At 29.7% G+C, this 26,547-nt stretch overlaps 1 protein-coding gene across 1 annotated transcript; it reads right to left on the bottom strand.

Moving 5' to 3' along the window:
• On the bottom strand, positions 1-24,974 carry LOC136975714 (ras-related protein Rab-1A). The gene is made up of 7 exons (XM_067270817.1): positions 24,793-24,974; positions 8,047-8,119; positions 7,911-7,958; positions 3,187-3,234; positions 1,524-1,619; positions 1,324-1,455; positions 1-1,246 (listed from the first exon to the last, which is right to left on the bottom strand). The coding sequence occupies exons 1-7, from the start codon at positions 24,813-24,815 to the stop codon at positions 1,046-1,048; spliced, it is 621 nt and encodes a 206-aa protein (XP_067126918.1). The 5' UTR covers positions 24,816-24,974; the 3' UTR covers positions 1-1,045.
• Positions 24,975-26,547: the final 1,573 nt, after the last annotated feature.

Here is a 26,547-nt window from a genome sequence, read left to right on the forward strand (position 1 = left end):
TTTTATAGACAACTGAAATAAGAACTTTTATTAATAATATATCTATCCAAAGTAAATAATTCATATACAACTATAGGAAAATGTCAAATCATAAGCCTTCGAATATATTCTTTCTCCGCAGACCTAGCTTCTTCGGTAAAGTGGACACGATACACCCTATCACAAAATGGTTCCGGCAAGAGTATTGACTTAAGTTTACAGAGAACAGTTTCGTTTATTAAACCGTATGCCACCGTTCCGCTTTGGAAAGAGCCAAGTGTTCGCGGAAAAACGAAACGAGAACGTGCAAATTAAAATTTTGGGGTGGAGAATAAAAGTTACGTTCCTTGCAGAATTACAGTATATGGTTTACTAAAGCTAAACGGCATCGATAACGGTGGAGACGCCATCTGTCATCCTACGGTTCGCTAAATAATGTGGCAAAAAACTGATTACTCCCAAATTTTATACATAAATTAATCAGAAAAAAATTTACACAGCATGACAGATGGAATGATGAAGAGAACCGTCGATTGTGGATATGGCCCGCAAATAAGAATCGAAGTTAATTAAAAGTTGCAAAATATATAATTATTCCAGTTTCCCTCTCTTCCCCTGAACCTGTTTAATTTTTTTCGAATTTTATAGAAAAAAATATAGAAAGAATATTTCCGAAATTTCTCTTCAAAAATCTGGACAGTTGTCTATTTTAAAAGGATATGCAAAAACAATGATCCCCTATTTGTTCCATTACATTTTTTTTTTCATTATAAATTATACTATTCACATGATGAACATAATCGGAAAAAAGGTTTTTTTTAAATATCGATTTGTTTTTTAACAATAACTCTGGTACAATATATCAAATACAGAAATTCAAGACAAGTGGCATTCACATGTTAATGAAAGAAACTTTGTGGTATGTTTTTTTCGGTTGGTCAGAAATAATTACCTTAAATCCCCCAAAAATTATACAACTGTTCATGAGGAGGGGGAGAGACTATTCTTTTCAAACCACAGACTGCCATGATCTTTGGAGTTGCGTGACAGTAATATTCGCGTAATTTCAACAGCAACCCGAACCCCGCGGATTGATTGGAACGCCGGGATTGATCTTGCCGCTACCCTGGACTGCGTCGCCTCCCGACGTCGGTGGTCCCATCCGATTCTTGATCTCCGCTGCCATTGTCATGAAAGCCTGTTCCACATTTGTTGCATTTTTTGCACTGGTTTCCAGGAAAGGGATGCCAAGCTGATCTGCAAATTCCTATGGGAGAAAAAAAGAAATGTGAGGCACAATTCTAGAAAGGTTAACATATTAACGACATGGTGAGTGACGTTTACCTTGGCTGTTGTGTAGTCGACAACCTTCTTTGCAGACAGATCGCACTTATTACCAACCAGCAGCTTATTTACGTTTTCGCAAGCATAACGATCAATTTCCTGAAGCCACTGTCTGACGTTATTAAAGGATTCCTATAAAAAGTTATCATCACTAATCTGATAATTTAGAGCTTTCATGTAAAAAGAAAAAAAATACTAACTTGATCAGTTACATCATATACTACAATAATTCCATGAGCACCTCTATAATAACTTGATGTTATAGTTCTGAATCTTTCTTGTCCGGCAGTATCCCACTAATAAAATTACACATTAAAAATATTTATAAATAGTCAAAAACTCATAGTACTACAAAAAAAATATAGAAATTAAAATCATTAAAAACTCATACAATTCACAGAATATGAGCTGCAACCAAATAAAGAACAAAGATATTAAATTTAATTTACTAATTTATTTGTTGAAAGCAGAATATGTAAATTTGAAGTAATGAATTCATTAGAAAACTAAACAAAACACAGTAAAAACTTCAAAGTTTTATGATACAATTATAAAACACTTTACGAGCAACTCATGATCCATGAGGGCCTAATACTTGACCCCTGGAGCTTTGGTATAGATTTTACTTTCTACCTTGTGCCATTATGCAAATTCTACTTAAACTGATATTCGTGACCAACATTCATACAAAATTTGACCTGTGAAGAGATGAGAAGCAATACACCAGTTTTATTCAAATAACTGTTCTGAAATAAAATACAATTTGAAGATTTCTGAAGAGACGGAAAAATGGTATAAGGTTATTAAAAGTAACTACCATAAACTATGGTACACAGATACCACATTTATTTATTTCAGAAAAAGTCTTTTATAAAGTTAAATTTTCTATTAAAAAGGTACCAGTTGTTATTTTTCAAGAATAATTTGTTTTAAAAATCTTCGTAAGCATTTCAGTACAAACTGAAATACAAATGAAATAACCACACCCATATAATAACCACAGAGAAAACACACAATTTAAAATATTAGTGTGGGTGCACCAAGAGGTGGACGGAGTCGCACCTCCTTTTTTTCGGCTAACAGGTTGGTGAGACCTGCTCACAGTCAAGATGGCTGTTCAGATTTGTTATGCATCACGCGAGTGAGAACGAGGAAGTGGATGAGTCCAACGATAGAGTGGCGGCAATACCAGAATAAATGGCATCAATGAAAAACAACAACAATTTATTAGGACTAAAAGCTACAGCTACAAATGAGGGCAAGATACCGTCGTCGAAGGTTAGAATACCCGGAGGGAGAGTGCACACGAATCCACCTCCCGGCGCACCCACATTAGCCATAGATATTATCCAAATAAAACCAGGATTTCTAGTTTTCATATCATTGGAATGTATTATTTTAGTATCTAGTGTACTAGCAGTTACAAAGCACATTGATACTCAGCTGCCTGAAACCCTATTCATTTAGACAGGTAATCAACTAGATTACCTGTCCACATGAATGGAGGGGTGTTAGTGGGATGTTTCTCACTAAAACTTATTTGAACAAGACAATGCCAAAAACTAGCTTATAGTTAACACTCAAAATATTTTTGATAAATTCACAGATTAAAGTCTATATATTTTACATTCACCCAAAAATTTCAATTTAAGTTTTGTATTAATAAATACATTAAAAACCAAAACACAATAATGTTTATCTGTGTGTCAAGCAAATTCTGATTAAATGTAACATATTAACTAAACAACAAGATAATTGAAATTAAAGGATCAAATCATTAACCACATTAAAATAATGTTACTTCTTTTCTGTCACTATTAAACAAGATTTTACTAATAAATTACAAAATCAAATCATACTTACAATTTGAAGTTTAATGGTTTTTCCATCTAGTTCAATTGTTCTGATTTTCTGTAAATAAACAAAGTTTGAGAACAATTTCTATGAACTCTCATTAAATATTAAAAATGCATTAAAATTACTTTTGTGATATCTCATAATAGTATGGAATAATTGATTAAACACTAATGCACATTCCATCAGGCAGGAAACACTCCTCAAATTCAAAACTTACTATTTAATGTATACTGTACTTTGAAAGGAATTTAAAAACAATATCTGTTAGAATGTTTTTACATTTTATATTTATTGGATTATTATAATTGCCAAATTGGAGGCCCTACATTGTAAAAAAAAGGATAAATGTATCTAATTTTGATATTAACTTTATATTTAACTTATAAACGTCTTTGGAAGTAAGATTAAACTTAATAAAAATGAAGCTGCTTTTTAACTAGTGATGGGACAACAAAATTTCTCCCTATTTAGATTCATTTGAATACTTTCTATAAGTTGATTTTAGTTTAGAAAAATTAACAATTTACATTAAGAGCACTGTAATTAATTAATAAACAAACTTAAGGATGGAAAATAATTGGCAAATCCAAAAGGAATCTTTCAAAAGAAACCTGAAAAATCTCCATTTATATGTGGATATGCATGCTACAAAATAATTTGCAATTTTATTTCAGATAAAGTTAATATTGCAACACTACCCTCAAAGAAATTACAGTGAATTCCCTTTTACTCAAAGAACTATCCCATTCTATCATCTAGGATAGTCATCTTTCGAAATTGCTTCATTGGCTGACATAATGACAGGGGAAGGAGGAAGGTAAATGACAAGATGCACTTTGTTTTTCATACTTCTTGCAATTGGCATGCCTCAAATGCTTTAACTCCATCATATTTAACACTAAGGTTCATCAGATGATGTGATGAGCCAAATAAATGAGACAAACCAGTTTTTGAATTCATTCACTTGAGCCATGTCTAGACTCTCACATGTTAAATTGCAGGCAGAAATAAAATTATTTAATTATATGCATTAAAAGCAATAACATGATAGACATCACCTCATCAGGTACTCTGCTTTGCAGACATGAAATTTTCCAATAAAGCAATACTTAATGGTTAATATCTTAAGAAAATTACCGTATATCTCGGCAGATAAAACAATGTATATATTTTCATCAAAGTTTTATAGTTTTAGCATATATCTGTCCTATAAGATGACCCCCAAACTATCAACAGTCTAAGAATTTAGTTTAGATCAGCAATCATTATCTGAATAATAATACTGTATAGCATATACGGAGTTATGTCCTATTTGTAATTTTTCAAATAAACAAATTTTATTTGCATCTGGCAATTTTTGCAAACATTCACACTAATTCGGACATTCGGGTAATGACCATGACTATTCACAAAAACATTGTATGGGCTACTCTATTTTGTGCACATACCCTACTCTCTTCTAGTAAATAATTATGGTTTGTCTGTCTTTTTATAATGGTTTTAATTTATATAAATTAAAACCATAAGTTTTTTTGTACTTGTCCTATAAGACAACCCAGGATTTTTGGGGCCATTTTTTATGGTTAAACTATCATCTTATCCGCCGAGATATACAATAATTATTTGTTAAAATGTGGAAGAATCATTTTAGGAATCAGAAATTGTGATGAAATTTGCTCATTTTCTCAAAATGCCAATTTTTTTGATTCCAATTAATCATCCCATCACTATTTTTAACAGCTTATAAGTCAGCTTGTACAGCATCAAAGCTGCAAAATTTAGAAGCAAAGAAAATTTAAGATAGTTACAAGCAAACCATTCTTGAAAATTTATTAGTTGGCAAAGACAACTGTTTCCGATGTAATTTGCATTAGCTATAATTCTGTGTGGTAAATATTAATTTATATAGAAGCATACAAACAGTAACATGGAAGGATTGTTTTTATCAAAAAGGAGAGAAGCAGTTAAGCCAAATGTCACCAAGGCTTAAACTGTTAGTAGTAGTGATACAATACACTTCAGTATTTTATTTTTACTTATAACAAGATATTGCTATATGTTTTCTTATAACAAATAGCTTGGGCTACTAAAAGTCATCCATTCATCACTTAACAACACATTGATAATGTATTTTCCACACATCCAGGAAAATATCAATTTTTAATCTCCTACATATAAGAAATACCTATACTTGAAATATTCTCTTAAGATCTTTCTCCTACAGAAAAATGGATGTTACAACATTATATTATGCCATACATGTCTGATGGAAACTATATACTGCAACTACAAAAAGAGGTAAAGTACAAATGCTCATTAACTTTTCAACTGACTTAAATTTAAAAAAAACTGATAACAAAAAACTCATCTGTCTTGGTTTTTTTTAATGCTGCATTTTTCCTATTGAATACAACAACTGCTTGATGTTGGCAACATCATGTACAGCCTGTTCATTTATTTATGCTGAAACTTGTCAGGAAGGTCTTCACGACTTTATGGCCTTGCTAAATTTCAGCACTACATTTGGACTGGTGTCAGAGTATTTATTCACTAGGAGGCTACTCTTCAATTGTATCAGCCTGTTGACTTCACATACATCTAGGAATTGTACAATTGAATAATTGTAACAAGTTATCATTCATGTCTACAAATGTCCAGAAACACCCAAATATTAACTAAGCATGAAGTTTACGATAGATCAAATAAGGGTTGTTTTTTTTTATAGTCCTGAGTTATGGATCCACTAAAAGGAAGTAAAATTATATTGATTTGGCAGGACCCAGAAAAAATTTTATTCCATGATCTATTAAAATGAGATTTACTCTAATTTTATGTAATTTTTAGTAAGACAATTCATGTTATGTTGCTGATATGGTATTTTTAACAAGATAATTGTATCATATCACTAATTTCACAATTTTTAATAAACTAATTTAGATACATGAAAAATAAAATATACTACAAAGTATTTCAGATTTCTGTTTCTACTAAATTCAAGTAACAAACTGTTCAGAACTCTACATCTAAATGGGAATATTTATAAAATGGCAATAAAAGTGCTTAGGGAGTATTAAGTAATTATGGCTCGAATCCATATCACAAATTAATAAATACAGTGGATTCTCAATCTATCGTTCCCATATCAATAGTTTTTCTGCATCTATTGTTTGTTTTCTCCAGTCCCAAATAAGGATCCATATATATGATGTTAATTTTTCCCTGTATTCTTTGTTCCCACAACATTGACAAGAAAAATGTTATCCTGCATCAACTGTTTTACAATAGAGGGCACCAAATTGAAACACTGATTTTCCTGCACTAAAAATAAAAGCACATCAAATTTAACAACTAAACCCTTTGACTACAGCTAACCACTTTTTATTGCAATTTTTGTCTACTGCTTTATGAAATACTGTACTTTATTGGCAACATTTCCTCTTAAAGCCTGGCAACACTGGTAAAAACTAGCACTTATCTGAGCATTGCCATCTGTACAATAATTATCATATTTATACAATTATTTCGTGCATCGTATGATGTATGATAATTTTACTAATGTGTCTTACTATGAAAACAGCTGTTAATTTTTGGAAAAAAATCCACAATCAGTATTTTTATACGTATTGTTACTGCTAACTGTTACATTTAGACCTACTAATAAAATGCTCAAATTGATGTGAAAAGAAAATTTGTGCAAATAAACATTCTGTTGAAATTCCATTATGCTTCTACTTGTACAAAATGTATTAATGTAGTACCTATAGAGTGGTTTCCATTTAGTGAACTGTCTAGAACTGAAACATGTTTGGCATAGGGAGTCGTGACCACTCACGGATTAAACTAAAAAGTTTAAAATGGTTGCAAAAATTTGGAAAAACTGTACTGTATTTATAAGAATAAACCTTAAAGAAATATGTTACATATTTGTTAATGTTTTGTATGTTGAAATTGTATGAAAAAACAAATTTTAGCTTATGCCCATTCAGAGGTTTGTCTTGCATCGTATTATAAGGGAGGGTCATCAAAACTTCCTTGTAAAATAGGGTCTAAAAATTTCTTTGTTGTAAGGAGGGATTGCAGATAAAGTTTACAAGATTCTCATATAGGGCAAACCTTGTTAATATTTCTATGGATAAAGGATGTAAGTATAAAGGATCGAGATGGATGTACGATAATTTTAGGTAAAATACGATAATCTCAACAGATACAACATTTTACACTGATTACAACAGATACAATGATTTTCTCCCATACAGTTGGTAAACTCTGCATTGTCTTGAAGTAGAGATAGTGTCTGGACAAGTGAGAAAAGTCAGAACTCTTTTCTGTAAGAGAATCAACATGTAAGTGATAAAAATTTATAATTTCACTAACATTTTCAACACTTCTACAGTATCATCTTTAAGTGCAAGAAAAGAGTCAATACGTTAAGTATTCTTACCAAATAAAAATAGAACAAATTTCAGTATTCTTCACAATTTTTTTAAAATGTAGAATAAACAAATGTCAATGTGCATGCTCCATAACATTTAGTATTACAGAAAGCCATTACAAACCTATCACTAGAAAATACACGTTTCATACAAACTAAACAATAAAACATTCAGACAAGGAATTTATGACAATCATTTTCCCCCAAAACAATAAGATTGAGAATCCACTGTAAATCCTACTGCTTACAAAACCTATTGATACTAATAATTTTTGGTTAAACTGATTTTTTCACTTACAAAGTCCACTCCAATTGTGCTGATGTAACTTTCTGTATAAGTGTCATCCTGAAAATAAAGACAAAATATTAAAATTAAATAAGAAAAAGTTTTTAAAGATGCTTAACAAGTGGTTGCAAATCAACCACAAACTTACAGCAAAACGAAGCAGCAAACAGGACTTTCCAACACCTGAATCACCAATCAATAACAATTTAAATAGATAGTCACTGAAATTAAAAAATAAAATCATAAATACTGGAAAAATATAATTCAGTAGGATTTAAAAAAGTACATGCAATTATAAAGTAAAATTTAACAACAGACAAATGCTAGCATTAAAATTGCAATGGTTCAGATGGCCAAGCAGCTAAGATGGCAATCTATTGCTCTGGAGACCCAAGATCAATTGTAGACAGATTAAAAACCCCAGGATTTGTCAGATCCCATCCTTTGCCACCTATCCACCCATCTGCTAAAAACAAAGCTTTCATAGCACCTACAGGCAGATTTAAAAATTAAAGTAAAGTATCCTAACAAATAGGTGTTAGGGTACTTTACCTTAAAACTCAATAGGCGTTAAACAGGAAGATAAAAGAATAAGATGTGTCAAGAATCAGAAGGACAAGTCTCTTACCAAAGCCACTGGAAAAACTATTGAAAAGATAATGACATACAAAACACACTTTGAAGAATACATGCATTAACTGTAAACGTGTCCATAGCTGAAAGTACATTTTAAACCACTAAAAGGGTTATCAACATAATAAAGATCTTCCTCAGACAAGATCTTTATTATTGTACTTCACTTATGGTGTACTTTTGCTTCATTTCTTGTTTAAATATATTAGTTTTCCTCGTCTATTCTCACTCCATTTCCAAAGCCATTCTAGAACATTCTAATTTTAAAATTGTATGAATTCTATATTCCAATTCATTATTGGTTATATTCATTATTAGATCTTTATGACAGCTGCCAAAAAACATACAATAAATATTTCTGCTGGAGGAGGCTAAGTTTTTCCAAATTAGAACAAAAAAAAAAAAAATTCACAAAATAGATGTACAAAGGATCTGTTATGATATTATGGTGTAATATTAAATTCAAACTCAATAAAAAATCTTTTCCTAGGAAATTAATTTATATAAAAAGTCACTTTAATACATTTTTATAAAAAAAACTACTTTACTTTCTAAAAAAGTCCTAATTAACTTTTTAGTTAAAATATTGTAGACAATTCTACAATAGTTCAAATTGTGTTGGTCATTCCAAAATAAATTTTCAAAAGGATTTTGATTATAAATCTTTTAGAGTTCATAAATGCATGATGATGTCATTTGTAGTCATTTTTAAATCTAAATGTGTGAAAAAAACCTTGAACTTTTTCTTTTACCTGGCCTCTGATTTGCATAGAATTTATGTTCAGCGTGAAATGTTTGACTATGGGTGTGAGTAGTCAGACATGGTGAAATGCTGAACTTTATACAACACTTTATAGTCAAATTTTCACCGGAATGAAAATTGGTGTTCTGGAAAAATTGTTGAATTCAATGAGAATCATGTAAGCAAAAGGAAAAACTTGCAGAATGTTTTTTCCTGTTCATTCAGTATATGGTTAAGTTTTACCAAGGAGTTTGACATTTCATTTTTTTAATGAGCCAGTAATGGTACCGTCATCTCTGATAATAAGTACCAATAATTCTGAAAATCTAAGAGGCGGAATGTATACGTGTGTTTTAAACACACGTATACATTCCGCCTCTTAGATTTTCAGAAAAAAAGTGGAAAAAGTTACTACGATCGATAAATGATGGTTGAGAAAGAATCATTCACAAACTAAGTATTCTGCCAAAGAAATTGGAAGAAAGGAATTAAAAATATGTCAATGGGGAGCAAAAGATTTTTTCATTAAATGCTGGTGTAGTAAGTAGCAGCATTGGTTGCCATCTTGTTTGTGGACCACACGTTCACAAGCAAGACTGCGACCAGAATTGTCGCCATTGGGGCTATTTAAGTGCAATTTTACCGAAAACTTCCAAGTAAATAAAACAGGCAAAAACAGAAAAAAACAAATTAAAAGATAATAAATGGAACAAAGTTGTAATTTAGACTATGGACTTGACATGTCCACCAATTATTTTAATTTGCTAGACAATGGTATATAAATAGTAGAACCTCAATCACGAGGAAAATCTGCCAGCAAGCACACTACTTTTCTCATACTATAATTCAAAAAAGTTTAAAAAACAGCAATACATATTACAAAATGATTTATTTGTTACATTCATTATTTAATTCTGGTGAAAAAAAAACAATTTTATTAGAATGTAACAATAACAACACACATTTATCCTATGATAAATTATGTAGAAAATAATAGTATGTGCAATAGGGTTTTATGTTTTTGTAATGTAAGAAGAATGCACTAAGGAGACTTCAAATTATTTTTACTGGTAAGATGACTGACCCAGAATCTCCAGCTGCATTAGGTGCCATTGGTCATAAGACTTCAATGACACGATGTATCGTGTGTCCAGGGCCGGATTTACATAGGGACATTTGGGGCCAGTGCCCAGGGCCCCCACAAAATTATGTTTAAACATAATTTTTTTCCCTATTACTGCAACAGCCTAGTGTGGCCTAATCGTGAGGGCCACATACAAAGAAAACCAAACCCAGGGAAAAAACCTATGAAACATCGGAAAATTTTGGGAAAAAATTTTACATAGGTATATTTCGATTAAATTAAAATAATTAACATCTCTTCTTCATACACACCGGAGTATGTAAATAGTTACAACTTACTCGTAACAACTTAGCGATTTTAACCTGAAGAAGGGCACGGAAGGTGTCCAGAAAACGTTTGTTAGTTTTGAATTGTTTTCACACCGGTCACAGGCACGAGTAAGTTGTAATTATTTAAAATAATTAGTTTTACACAATAAAATATATGTATGTTTACAATAACCTTATTTTTAAATGAAATTTACAACTTCCTAGTTGAAATCTAATTGAAAGTACAGTATTTGGTGTAAATTTTCTAAATCATCAAATTTGCCTACTCTTAAAGGGGGCCCCACCGAATTTTTGCCCCTGGATTGGTAAATCCGGCTCTGCGTGTGTCATATGATTATATAATTAGCATTTTCAATTCTACACATCTTACTATTAATAGACAATTGCCTGTTAATAGTAAGATATGTACAACTGTACAGCTGCAGCAGTGAGGTAAGAATAATAATATGATACATCATTTGGACATGTCATTTGTGATTTTCACGAACTATAGGGTGCTACATTTTTACAAAATGGCTACTTTGACTAATTACAAGCAATTCAAATAATGTAAAATTAATCATATAATATAATGATATAGGCTGCTTGTAGCTGTTTGAGAAATTTTATAGGAGAACAATTACTACCAGTGGATGTGTCATTTTATGTGGTATTATCGAAATAAATGAGCACAATCGTTTTATACCTATTTGTGGTCTGTGTGTTCAAACATTAACATCGGTCAAATGACACCTGTCCCCTACAAAATTACTGGCATTTTAAACTTTAAGGAAAATTCTGATTTCCAAATAATCATCTGTTTTTCATGTAGGAATAGATTAAAACATAATTGGGCTCCCATATGGATTTGGAATGCAACAGAATACTTTGGTTTTCCTATTGCTATTCATCTTTACAGCTGATGATAAACAAGAATGATTCAAACCACCCAGAAGTTTTGTTTCTAAACACCAGAAGGCAAGCATCTGGTAAAAAATGCAAATTGCTTGTAGTGCATTAGGGAGGCATTGTGTGCCATTCCAGTGTCAAATTGTGTTCAGCAAATGGGTCTTACAAAATGAGTTCATATTACATAATATTTGTGTTGTAGAGGCATAACTTATGACTAGATTATTAATTTGTTCATAAAAATTAACTCCTCAGTATACCAAATGCATAAGACAAAGTTCAAGTTGTCACCTCAATATATATTTAATCTGTTCACAAAATGCATCAGACAAAAAAAAAAAACAAAAAAGTTAAATCCTCAGAATTACTGTCTAAAAATCAAGAGCACTATCTCACAAAGCATGATCCTTCACAAGATGTTAATCTGCAAAATGTGTTATCCTGCACCACCCAGGCAAACAACATTTTACATACACAAACAAGCTCACAGGACCATTGAACTTTCTTATACAACCTAGCACTCAATTTCGAGAATCCAGATAATACAAATCAAGTTTACCAAAAAATAAAGATTTTCTAACTAAAGCAATCTAATCATTTTCAAAATGATAAGTTCAGTAGATAATAAACTTTTTGGACTCCTGCAGGAACAAAGATTTGGGACAAGAAAATATTCCACATTGGTAGTAAAAATGCCATCTGAGATGATATTTCAACAACGAAAGCAGGTTAAATACAAACCGAAAGTAGTATTAATCTAATCTAAAGAATACAGTTTATTATCCGTGGCAATTTATATCTAATATATAGTTGATTATTAATCATTGATGACCCAACTATATCGGAAGGACAGTGATTAATTATTGTATTTGAAAATGTCCCAAAGTGAAAAAATTATCTATCAAAAACTAGAATTCTAAAAATTAAACTGATATCAGAAATAACTTTGAAAGAATTATTTAAAATAATCAGCCAAGATAACAGTTGTGTTCAATGTAAATCTAATTTTATTCATTGAAAAATCAAGCAAAAAAAATTACATTCACCATAAGCAAAGTGGATCAAGTGATTGCTGGATCCACAATGTCTGGATGACAGAAGTCTGTAAATTTCCAGCAAATGGAATGTTTAGTTGTAGAAGTTTCAGACCAAAAATAAGACTGTTTTCCCTGAATTAAAAGTAAAATGTCAGTTTCCTACTACAGCAAACATTAAATTAATAACCAAAATAGACTCCAGAAATTACAAAATTTACAAGTAATAATGAATGTTGGTGCACTACTGTAGATCCACTGTCTAACAATCTTGTTTGACACTAGTATTAGGTTTGATTTATTACAGTAAAACAGAAAAGTAGGATTCTTAAGTCACACGTTTCTAATGCATTAAATTTCTATACCTTAACTTTTCATATTGTACTAGAATTAAAATCACTCATTTTTAAAAGATAAAATTTCCCAGAAACTGACAAGCTGCCTAGACTTCCAAAACTCATTTCTAATAAAGCAGTCTTTTTAATTTTCCAGCATACCAGACATAACTTTGATACAAATAGTTATGTCTGGTTTAATAGGTTTGATTCTCTACATCTACCAGGTGATCATAATTAAAGTTGTCCTGTTTAGGGTACTCTGCAGCCCCGATCAATAAGCCAATTGATACTAAAATTTGTGTAAGTGCTATTCAAAGGATGCAGAAAAGGATTTTGTAAATAAAAATTTTTGGTTCCAAATGTTTGCTACAGGGTAAATGACACTGCAAAACAAAACAATGAAAAACAATTTATTCATGTGGGGAAATACCAGTACATACTACATATATATATTGCTTAGAAATGCAGGGATTGTTATTGAATATGTTGCTCTGTCATTTGTAAATGTCAAATTTGAAGACAATACAGTGTGTTCAACAGTTAACTGCAACTATACCCTCTCCAAAATGCTTTGCACAAACAATGCAACACTGTCCTTTTAAGTCTGCCAATGTTGTAACATTACCACAGTTTCTTTGCTTGCAGTGCCACTTACTCTATAGCAGACAATTTTGAAACAAATTTTTCTTTGCAAAATCCTTTTCCGCATCCTTTGAATAGCATTTTGGTGTCAATTGGCTAATTAGTTTAAGTTACAATCCTCTGAATAGAACAATTTCAATTATGATCACCCTGTATAATTGATAGCATTTTAGATTAATAATTATTGCTGCATGTTTTAATGTTTAAAAAAAGTAAATAAATCAAGAACTTTAGTAAACAAGTTACATAGAAACATGCCATAGTTCCATATAAACTCCAAATACAACCTTTGTTTATAACCTAAAACTGTTGACACAGTTTCAAATTTTAACGCAACTTTTTACTAATTAAAATTATTTTTATTTTGATTTGATAAATGGAGTGTTTGCTAATTTTAAATAATTGTGTTAAAATCTACAGTTTACTACCTTCAGAAACTTTTACTGCAGTAATTACATAACTGGATTGATGCAATGCAACACTTATAGTCACAACTAGTGATGGAAAACTGACCTCCACCTGAATATAACACATTACATTTTTATAAATTATAAAAAAATTTATTTCCAAATTTTGCTACATGGTGTGAAAGTAGGGACCTAAAGCTGTCATGAAAGTATTAAAAGGCTATAAATTAAAAACCTCAGAAAAACTGTCAACTAAACAGAATATTTCCTGTTAAACATTTATTTCTATTGCAATCATTTTCTTTTCACTAATAGTTTGTCATTTTTAATTACTCGAAATATTTGATCCTCGATTCGGACTTAAATCTCAAATTCAATTTTGACCCACCTCTGGGAAAAGATTTGTCGTCTCCAGTCGCACTATATAATTCAGAATTTTACAGCAGTAAAATGAAATTCGAGGACAAGAAAAACATAGCAAACAATTACAGTTTTAACTACTTTACCATTAAATTTTTATCACTTGTGACCTACAAAGAGCCTATTAAAGTAGCAACACATTTACTGGCAATGTAAACAGCAAACTTATGCGCAGTGTTGTATTTCTAGTGCTGCAATTTAAACTATGCACTCTGAGCATCAACAAACTGGAAAATAAGATATCACTTTTCAGTATTATTTGAAACATTAAGAATTACATAAAAAACTCAGCTCATAAACATCAAATTTTGTTATTTACAAGATACCAAAGTTTAAAAGTTTTCAAAAAATAAAATATTCCTACTTTGCAATATTTGTGTTAACAGGTCAAAAAGAAAAAAAACTCATTGGTTTGTATAATTTCATTTAGTTTATTGAAGATAAATTATTATAAAATTTTTGAACTATTAATGTAATATTTGTACATTACGTTAGAAAAAAGTATAAATTAATCACAATATAATTTGTCCTAAACTACAGTATGAAAATATGACTAGGAACTAAGAAAAAGCTGTTCAAAATTAGAAACAATGAGGTGCATAACATGTTCATGAGGAGTTTGTGACATGACTTTTCGTTAGACACCATTTGCCAATACTTTTGTTCCAGGTTTCACTCAACCTCAGAAAAATTTCCTAGGATACTCTCTTATGTTACAGTATGTCAGATAAGTAATAATTATAAATTGTGCCATCTTTTATAAGATACTTTTTAATAAAATCTCATTATTATAGAAAGGAAAAAGTCTTAATTAAAACAAGATAGGCTAATTTCTTTATAAAAAACATTTAAAAAGATCATACAAGTAAAATTTATCAAGTCATACCCAGCTGAAGTATGACCCATGATTCATCTCAATTTTCCCAGCCCCAAGTTCCATACTCCTAAATATAATTAGCATCAATGCCTGATATACATGTTACCATGCCAAATTTCATTTTTTAACTTTTACCCCATTCTGAGATATTAAACGAAATAGACACCAACACCCCCCCCAGGAAATTTTCCCACGACTCCACGAACCCAGTTTTTTGGTTCGTGGAGTCTCAAAACGTCGAGATTTGCAAAACCCGGAGGATTAAACTGACAATGTGGGAAATTACTGTAATCGTGTTATAACAACCAGGAAAGTCTTCTGTAATAACTGCATTTAAGTGCAGAGTAGAGCTTAACACATTTAATAATTGAGAAAGATAGACAAACAATAAATTACAGAATATTCTATTTTTCTTGAATCATTTTGCAACTTATCTACATTGATGATGATAATTATCAAGAAAGACAAGTAAATAAGAATGTAGTTACTGAAAATTCTTTTAAAAATGGCAGTTAATAAAAACCAGGCAGTGTTAAAACCGTATGTACTACTTTAAGAAGTTAATTATAACTAAAGAAAGATATTGCTCATCAGCTGTATGTTGAGGCAAAATTAAGCATTTTTAAGCTGTCTTTTCCCACTGTTCACTCAACGACAACAACAACTATGCTTATTATAAACTGCAACTTAAATTTTAGCTTGAGACATGCATAATTATAATCAACCATTCTACTATTTTGGAATATTCAAATTAGAAGCAAGTAAATGAGCAAAAACAAATTTGAAAAGAAAAAAAAACCATTTTCTTCTGTCTTTTCAAAAGACTGCCTTTTTTTTCTTTTTATTAACTTGTATTGAAATTACTAAATTATAACTAACTATAATCAGGAGACTATAGTCCATGGACTGTAGCAAGTGGACATCAGACTATAATCCAGTTACTACAGATCACTTGTTTTGTTCCTGAAGTGTAACTTCAGGAATGAAACAACAAAGTAAAGCAGTCACCTCATCATTGTATGCTACAACATGTATCTTTCCACGTGTCATTGTAGAAGCAACAGCAATGCCATAAGAAATGTTAACATTGTTAAAAATTATAAATTTAAGCCTGAAGACAATCACAAAAGCAGTACTGTTTAAAGTACTTCTTGGGAAATGTATGTGAAACTATAGCAAACAGGCTGTAAAATATTAATTACCTCAATCACGTTAGTACCTTTAATACTATTACATTCACTTTTATGTTTATTATTTTACAACTACAGAATGGTAAATACGATGGCATACAAAGTAACAGATGTTCTCCACAGAATTTTTCCCTGCATTTTATATTATTTGACCAATTCCACCTAATTTTTCCATATACAGTGTGTAGATATATTCTTTTGATTGAAATCTTCAGTTATAAAGTAAAACATTTGAAATAATTTCTAAAAAGTTAATTTAACCATACTTCAAACCCTAATACTAAAAAGATACCCGTGGCTAGCAAGATCCTAATTTGTCATCTACAGGTATTTGGCGGTGAAGTCAATTTTAAAGGCAAAAATGAAGGGCAATTTTATTTTTCGCTTTCTGTCTTATGCAACCCGAATTAAGCCAATATTCATGACAAGCATTCAAATTAAACTTGCCCAGTAAAAAGATGAGAAACTATATATTACAAGTATGCATATCATTAGAATATATTAATTCATTAGCAGCCCACATACAGAAAAGCATGCTCTGTTGCAGCTATACATCAAACAACAGTTTTAAACTATCAAAAATCATTGACAAGACAAAACTATTCAACAAGAACAGAAAACATGGAAACAAGTTGAAAACTAACAGGAAACTATGCACCATTTGGCAAAACAAATACAAATTTAAAGTTTTGTATTGTAGAATAATAATTTCCTTTGAAAATTTTTGGCAAAGTTTAATGATGTAACAAATGAAAAATATTTACAAACATGAATGAATAAAACATTGCTGTAGGATAGTGCTGTATATGTTAAAAAAATCTAGCAATGCAAGTTGCATAACTTTCCCAGCTGTTGTGGTTTTTTAAAAAACTTTTTTAAAAAAGACTTTTATATTAAGCAAAAAAATAAAATTGTGAGAGATGGCCATCTGAGAGATTTTTAAACAAAATCTGATATTTTTATTTACTATAAAATGTCAAAAAGCTTAATTTTGAAGGCAGAGGTGAGATTTTTTTTGTAAAAAAGTGTAAATGTTAAAATCTTTGTCCTATCCCTCTTGAGATATATAACCCCTTCTATCTACCCATCTTCTCAACCTTTCACCGCCAAATTTTAATAGCATCAATGACCCTCATATACAAACCACCATGCAAAATTTTGTTTCTACCCCATCCTGAGATATTAAGCAAAATAAATGACAACACAAACAAGGAAATTTTTTGCTGTTTTGACTTTTTGGATTCAGGTGGTCTCAAAATGTGGAGATTTGCAAAAACTCGGGTGGTCAAATTTGACATGACTCCCATACTTTCCCTTGTTATGTATACATAATGGACAGAAAAGTAAAAGGAAATCATTACAATATGATAATTTCAAAATTATTTATTTTTTTAAAACTTCAAACAACAATCGATATAATTTGGTGCAGTATGTACTGCGTACATCATCTGTTAGAATAATCTCGAAGACAACATCCCCGAGTGTGGCTGGTATTTCCCACATTACCAGTTATACTATCCAAACTGCAGCAAGCCAAGCAAGTTTCTTTTCAGGTTATACAAATGTAAGCTGTTACTTACCACTGCATTAAAAGTAATTTAATTTACTTGTAGACACTATTGACAGCAAATTAGACAACTTGACTCAATTTATAAGGGAAATAAATGTGTACTCTATTTTATTGGCAAGTAAGAGAGACTGTTTTTTTTGCATCTTATACGTGAAGTCACAATCTCCTACAGTCTAACGAATTCCTCAAACAACCTTTAGAAGGCTGAAGTGTAACTTCTACCTAGCCCAACTTTGAATAATTGTTGCTGATTAATAAGACAACTGTGCAAGATATGATAAACATAATAGTACATGTAAATGTTGAAAAAGGTAACTGCTTAACTTCAAAGAGTTGGATGCATACGACAAACGATTAATTGATAGTTCTCTCAAGTCAGATAACTTTTTACAATAATTCCATTTTAAATATTAAATAATTAAAATTAGTAATAAATTTAATTATGAAAGATTTCTTAAACTTATTTTCCTAAATACATTACTTTTTAAATACACACTACTTTTTCCCTAAATATCGTGCACTGAATTCCAGTTGCATGTTAAATGCTGTAAAATACAATAATTTCAATTTGTGCAGTTTGAAATAGTAGTAAGTATTATTTACTATTTTCTTAGAGTGGAAACTAACAGATCTGCATAACTATCCAGAGTTGATTTGTAGTCATGTCTGCCCTTACAAGAGCAATGCACTCTCTCCATTGCCTTGTTTATCAAAATTCTCCCATCCTGACTTTATTACAATTACTTTCCCACTTCTATTTTTGAATCTGAAACATATGGTTCAAATGACATAACTAGAAACAACTACTCAGTAAATAAATTTATTCAGTACAAATGCAGCTCTGAATGAAATGGTTTGAACCTTTGAGCTTAAGAACATGCCGACAGGAATTAAAAAAACCTAGCAACGAATTGTGTAACTTCCCAGCTTTTATGAGATTTTATTTTAAAAATAACATTTATATTATTAATCAGAATAAATAACTAAAATTGTATATGGTGTCCATCTGTAACGAGATTTTGTTATAAACTTTTTAATTATAATAAAACAGCAAAGAATTTTGATCATAGGGATGAGTTTTCTAAAATACTGTAAATGCTGACAAGTAAAATTTTCATTAAGTTTGACCCCTCACAAGATATAAATACTTATCTTTCCATCCCCTTGACCTTTCACAACCAAAATTTAATAGCATCAATGCCCCTTACATATAAACTACCATGACAAATTTCATTTCTTTAACTTCACCCCATCCTGAGATATTAAGTGGAATAGATGCCAACACACAGGATTTTTTGCCCTTTTAAAACTTTTTTGGGTTCAGAGGCGTCAAAACATGGAAATTTGCAAAAAAAAAAACTGGTCAAATTGGACACAATTCCAATACTTTCCTTGTTATGTATACATAACAGCCAGGAAAATAAAAAAAATCAGAAGAAACCAATGATCTACACATGACCCTTTGTGATGTTTAGCTCAAGAAATCAGCCTATTTTAAATTTTTAAGACTCAAAAACTGGGATGAAATTTAAATGCAAAAATGCTAAACATCAACCATTTTCTACTTTGCTAGAGTCAGCTAAAAGCTCCTGAAACACCACTGCACCAACTACTTCCAGAGAACAATTGGAACCATGCTGAATGCTCCATTAATCCCATCATGTGGAAGCTCTGGAGGTAAATATCTTTAAGTGTTACCATTAGATATGGTTCCTGTGACTTTGCTGTCCATGGATTCCTAATTGCCTCTTTCAAGAGCTGCATTTAATGCCATATATTCCAAAAATTCTAAATTAATACCTTATTAATCTTTATAGCATTTAATATTGGGCTAATACTTAAATATATTGTAAACTGATAAAATTCCTGTAATTCATTAATTATGCTGCCTTTTTTTAAGCAACAGAATTTAAAATCATGTCTATTGGTAAGGTTTGTGTTAATTACAGTATTACTTTTTGAAAAAAAAAAAGAAACATGACATGGAGATTCCAGGCAACTACTGTACAATATTTACTTGTAATATAGATAATACTGCACTACCATATTAATATTGATAACATTAGATTTACAACCTTGACAGGATTCTTTTACTTTAATACATGTCTGAAGTGAGAAATTTTCAACAACATTAAAGTTATACATACAGATCTTGCATAAATACCTTATGTATAACTTTAATGTCATTACAAATTTCTCACCTCACAGTATCTTTTTGGACACCCCATATTATGTAGGTTTAAAAAATAAGCTTGACAAGCAATCTGTTCAGAGAACTATGGCATTTCTTACAATAAAACTATGTAAAAAAATTATTTTCTCTCAAAAATATGCAAAAACTTGCATTCAACCATAATCTGTCCAGCACATGTCAAACTTTTTCCTACCAGCACAGTCAAAATTTTTCCCTCTCTCCTTGGTGTGCTTTCTATACAATTTTCTTTAAATTTCAAAATCTCATTTCCTAACAGTAATATATCCACACGAATTCATACAGAATGAACCACTTTAAAGAGGGATCTTTACTTCCTAACAATCCCTAATAATAATTCAGACTAATCCAAAGAAACATTTTGATAAATTAACAAATCCTAACATTAAAATAAACATTCTGTAACTAATTTATTATATTGATAAAATATAGAACAACATATTTTGTTAATTAGTTGGTAGAAACTCTTATCTTACATTAGATAAGCCACTTCTATTCGAGCTGTTGATAAAATTCCAATGGAAACTAAATAAAAGCTTATTTTGTATGAGAAGACACTAAAATGTTACTGAAAGATAAATTGAAAATTATTTGTAATTTAATTTTTAAAAAGGAAGAGAAAGCTACAGATAGATCTAATTTAATTTGTATGTATTTTTAAAATGTTTACATTATAGCAACATTCAGGAAATAATCCTCTTATCTTTGCTTATATATTTTTAAAGCTTGTCTTACAAAAAAATATTTTAAAGTATATTATTTTATAGGTAAAAACACCAATTTATTTTGATCAGATGAAGTCATTAGAAAAACAGTGAAATTTGGACACTCCCCCAAGGAGTTTGATAACTATCTACTAATGAACTAAGTTATAGAGAAGTTCTAAGTAGTGTTCTAGAGCCAGAAAATTTAAAATATCTAATTGAAAATTCATTCATTCATTACAAAATTCACTGAACTAATCTTTTTGCATTAAATAGTCATTTTCAATTTAAAAATGCTTAGTAATCTCTTGTCCAATTTCATTGATGTTAACAACAAACAGATTCTATTAGACATACTAGACTTATTTCTAAATCATTAAATTAGTCTTGTTTCAGCTTGAAAAAGTCGGGATATCTGCAACAATTATATATGAAATTAATTGCATAAAAGTAAGATTAGACAAGGCAATATATATAAAATTTATGACAATTGAAACACTCATGATACAGGTTCTATTTTATTTACTGTATTAAAACACGAGTCCATTGGATTCATCTTCATACTATCAAAAAAAATAATTGAACGTTAAGTTTATTTATTATTATTTTAAGTTGATTATTGAAACTAAACGAAATAAAGAGAGGCCAATTTAGAATTTTTCGGTAAAGTTATTTCAACACAAAAATGATAGCTGTAGCATGTTTGGGATATTAAAGATTCTGATTTTATTGCCTATGTCTAGAAAATCCCGATCTAGACGATTTCCTTGTAAGAACAAAGAATTCTGCACTATCAGTCATTGGCGAAATATTCCAAATAAATCAATGATGAGGTGTCAAAGTGACTGTCACACAAGCAGTGTCTCCTATATAATTACTTATCCAAGTAATTTTATACACTTTTAATATTTCAATTCTAAAATTCAGATATTCATAACTTTTCCACACCTGCATAGCTTATATATTTAGATAATTCCATTTGTTTCCTCAAAATGAAAGTTGATTTATGACAGACATTAACAATTCATTAATAAAACACATTTAATTTTCCTATTTAGGATTGAAAGTGTGTGTAATTCTTTTTACAGATTAACAAAATGCTTATTTCATTTACAATGAGCATTCAAGATTACCACATTCACTTAATTTACGATTCAAGTCATTTGGAAACAAATGCAGCTCAATTTTATATATAATTTCTATTTGTATCTTATTAGTTATATTATAGGAAACAATGCTTTATGTAAGCAAATATTAAATTTTGTTTAGTACTTTTATTTGTAACAAAATCCTCTCATTTTTAATGTTTGTATTAAAATAATGCTGGAAAATTCACTTATCCTTTTTAGATTGAACACCTCCTTACATTTAAGATTTAAATTGGACATTGAAATTTATATTCAAGTAAATCACTTGTAAATAAAAATTTAAAAGTTAACTGCAAACAATTTCTCAGAATATTTAGTAAGTCAAAATACTTGCAAGCATAAATGTTTACAAAGTATAGGATTTATTAGTTTAGTACATGTAAAATTAATTACATTTTAATAATGCTGTGGTTAATTTATATGAAGAACAAAGACAGCTTCAATAGTTCCTATACTTTGTTTATTGTATATCATACAATACATATTTAGAAGTGCATTTCAAAATCTGAGATGTTGCAATAAGTTCTTTTGTAAATTTTACAAAACTAATGGATTTCCATTTAGACACTGTTTAGAGTTAAAGCAATATTTGATTCTGCAATGCAATTTTTACCTTTAACTATTTAAAATAAAAACATGTTTATCATAACATCTTCAAAAACAATATTTTTACACTTAACTAATTAAAATTCTATTTAATTTCTAGCTTCAACTTCCATTTATTAATTATCTGACAATTATAATTCTTGAAGTTGTAGCTTTGTCTTATTAGTTTTAACTGTCAAACTCATTTTTGAAATAAAATTCTTGTGCCACATCAACCAGAATTTACAACACTGTCTTAATATGCATATGAATGAAAAATACAAGCACATTAAAATCAGTCTTCCTATATTAGTTTACAACTTTAAATTTCCATTGTGCTTTTTATAGTGATGATATTCTAATGTTTTCATGTTCAACATTTGTAGAATACTGAAGAATTTAACTTCCACATTAAATGAACATTAATTATAAACTAAATTTGCTGAAGAAATATTTTTATGTTTATGTAACTAAATAAAAAAAAATGGAAATTTTTATTCATTGTATTTCTAAAGTTACCTCTACATTCAAGGTTATATTACTTATTTGCAACGACAAGAGTAATAAAAAGATTTTATAAAAAACTATTAAGAATTTGTCGTTTTGTTTGTACAAAATTACAAATTTTAGAAAATGAAGTTGAACCTAAGCTAACATAACATCCATAATCAAACTTATTAAATATCCCAGACATACATTACATTTCTATAAACAAAGTTTTCATCGAGTGATACAGCAAAATTGAAGAATTTGTTACAATGCTTGTACTAAAATTTAAAAACTACTTGAAGAAACATTGTTATAAATCATTTAACTTATCCATAGCAATATTTCTACATAAAATAATTGCTTAAATAATTTATTGTTTAATTAAATGCCAATGTATATAACTTTACTTTGTTTAGTCTTGGTATCATTAAATTTCTACTAGAAAATAAAAAACTTACAATGGACTTCTTTATCAATTTAAAAGGATAAATATTAAATTTTATTAATGGAAAAAAAATTATCTTAGTAGATATCCTCATTTGCATTTACACAGGATCTCATGGTTTTATCACTGATTAAAGTTTAAAGGATTTATCATATATATAATGAAATTTACTATTATAATTACGAAAATTTACTGCTTTATACCATTTTCTTTTTTTGTCGTGTGTGTGTGTACATTTTAATGTTACCGAAATGGTAAATGATTTCATTAATAATGACTTTTGAACTATTAAATGTCAATTAAAATCAATTAATTACATTTATATATAAAGAAAATCAAGCTTTATGAATTATATCATTACATTTAGAACAATACAAAACTATCTAATCAAAAGGACAACCATACAAATGATAAAATTAACTGAAAATCATTAAGATATTTCCAAAATGCCTTAAAATTTAGCTGTTGTAGTTTGAATTATTCTAAATAACCTACAAAAAACTGCAATAAATTATTAGGAAATCCTATATATAAAATTTTTCCCTTTCAGCATACATTAATATAACTTCCTTCCCAACATATTTCCTCAAAAAAGTCAGCAATAAAACTAAATAACTATTTACCAAAGAGATAAAACAACATTAAGTGAGAAGAACATTCTTTCAGCATAATGCCAACAGGTAAGTCGATAAACTCGTGAAATATTTACAAAAAAACTAATGAAATTTACTCGGAAATTTCGAAATACTTCAATCTTAGACATGCAAAAGTGATATTTTCAATTACATAGCACTTTCGTGAACCATGAGTAATTAACTTCAACGTCTAGAACTAACACGTGATCATTTCTGAGATAAATTAATCCATTTCACCGATTCAAATTTGAATTTTTTAAAAGGAAGTAATATACACCTGGGGAAATGACGTCATAAAGAAATCCATAAAACACGTTAATATTTTCTTAAAAATTTTTTATCGCTTAGTTAATTTACATTAAATACGTGTAAATTAATTATATTCAACGGCTTTAAATACAATTAAACGGCAATGATTGTTCATCTTTGACGCGTAATTTCCATTCTTTTAAATGTCTTAATTCAAAATTAGGGTTAGTGTGGATACGAGGTAAATTTCGCTTGTAAAAGAGAAATACTTACTATTCCGGATTCATTGTTGACATTATAAATACACTAGAAACGTTTTAGTTACGATAAAGCAGCAGTGATACGGTTTTTAAGCGTTTAAATACCGTTTAATAAGTATCAAGCAATCAATATGGCGTCCTCCTCCTTCGTTTGGTTTCACTCAGCACTTTAGCATGACGTCATCGGCACGCGACGTGGCATTACAGCAGCGACACACGTGATGGGCGTGATGTCATTTTTATTACCAGAATAATTTTTTTTTTCTTTTCGAGACGAGTCAATTCGATTACGAAATTATGTTTATATTAATAATTATTTGTTATATTTATGAGATAATTTAAGTCATTATAAATAAATTGGTGAAGTTAAGTTTAAATTTTAAGAAAATATATTTGCATAAACAGAACGAATCTTGTTAAATCCTAATTAAGTTTAGGTGACGCTCTTATGATGCTGTTTGCCATTCTTCTACACAAGTTTCGTTTTTTATGTTCTATGTTTACTTTTTCTCGCTCTCGCGCTTCGTTTATTACCTTTTTATTTTAAAAAAGTTATTTTTTATTTCGTATATTTTTATTCGTATTTTTACAATTAATAATAAAAAATTGTAAGTCTTGATAATCTCAATGCATGTCTCGCTGCCAGGAACATATGATAAAACTACAAGATTTACAATTTAAAACGGTATAATAACTAAATATTTGTATTCAACATGTTGCTTTTCTTTTGAACTCGTATTTTCGACATTTTTCGGAAAATCTTCTGAATTCCCTCTGCAACCTTCATAGGCTATTTTTGAATCTACGTTTTCCAAATTATATTTTCACGCGAAAAACGTAACACATTATCTTTCTTCTCATATTCAATTTCATATTTAATTTCTACTTTGCAATTTAAAACTGTATTTTCTATACTTGTACTCCTTACATTTTAGATTCAATTTTGAATCATTTCTTTAATTTTTTTTTTTATTTTTGTATAAAATATTTACATTGACAGACGTAGTTACATTGATGATAAGCAGGTTTATCAATTGAATATCGATATTTTAATTTCCGTATAAATTTTTTTCTTTTTCATATATGGCTAAGAGTTTAGTCATTTCCATTTATCTATCTTCTTAATTAAGATGAATGTAAAAAAATAACACACACCTAACGCAAAATTTGCAATAACAATTGCAATAGTTTCTAACTAAACAATTCACTAATTATTGTTTAAAATTTATTATTGACTGATATAAACAACTAAACAATTTGAAGTTAACTTTTTATATAACAAGAAACCATTATTATTATTATTATTATGTTGGGTTAAGTTAGATATACTCGGTTAACACCGGTGGCTAAGTACTATGCCGGACCAAAGTCAAGGCATAGTAACCAAAACAGAAATTAAAGAAGTGTATCAGTGTGTGTGTCTGTATTCAGGAATTTTCTCACAATATGACATGTATTCAATATAGTGGCCTTCTGTAGAGTGATGTATGTGTTTCTATTCAATTCTAATGTGCCCAGGCTTTTGTGTAGTGTGTGTGGTATGACGCCTGTAGAAGAGAGAACAACAGGTACAATAAGCACCCTATCCATCCTCCACAGATGCCTTATTTCCTGGGCGAGTTCTGTGTACTTGCTAATTTTTTCAGTGCATGCGTTTTGTATATTGTGAGTGTTTGGAATGGATATGTCTATAATGTATGTGATTTTATTGTGTTTGTCAATGAGTGTGATGTCTGGTCTGTTGTGGTAAATTGTTTTATCTGTGATT

This window comes from Centruroides vittatus, unplaced genomic scaffold, assembly GCF_030686945.1.
Source record: "Centruroides vittatus isolate TY-2023 unplaced genomic scaffold, ASM3068694v2 contig_109, whole genome shotgun sequence".
NCBI lineage: Eukaryota > Metazoa > Arthropoda > Arachnida > Scorpiones > Buthidae > Centruroides > Centruroides vittatus.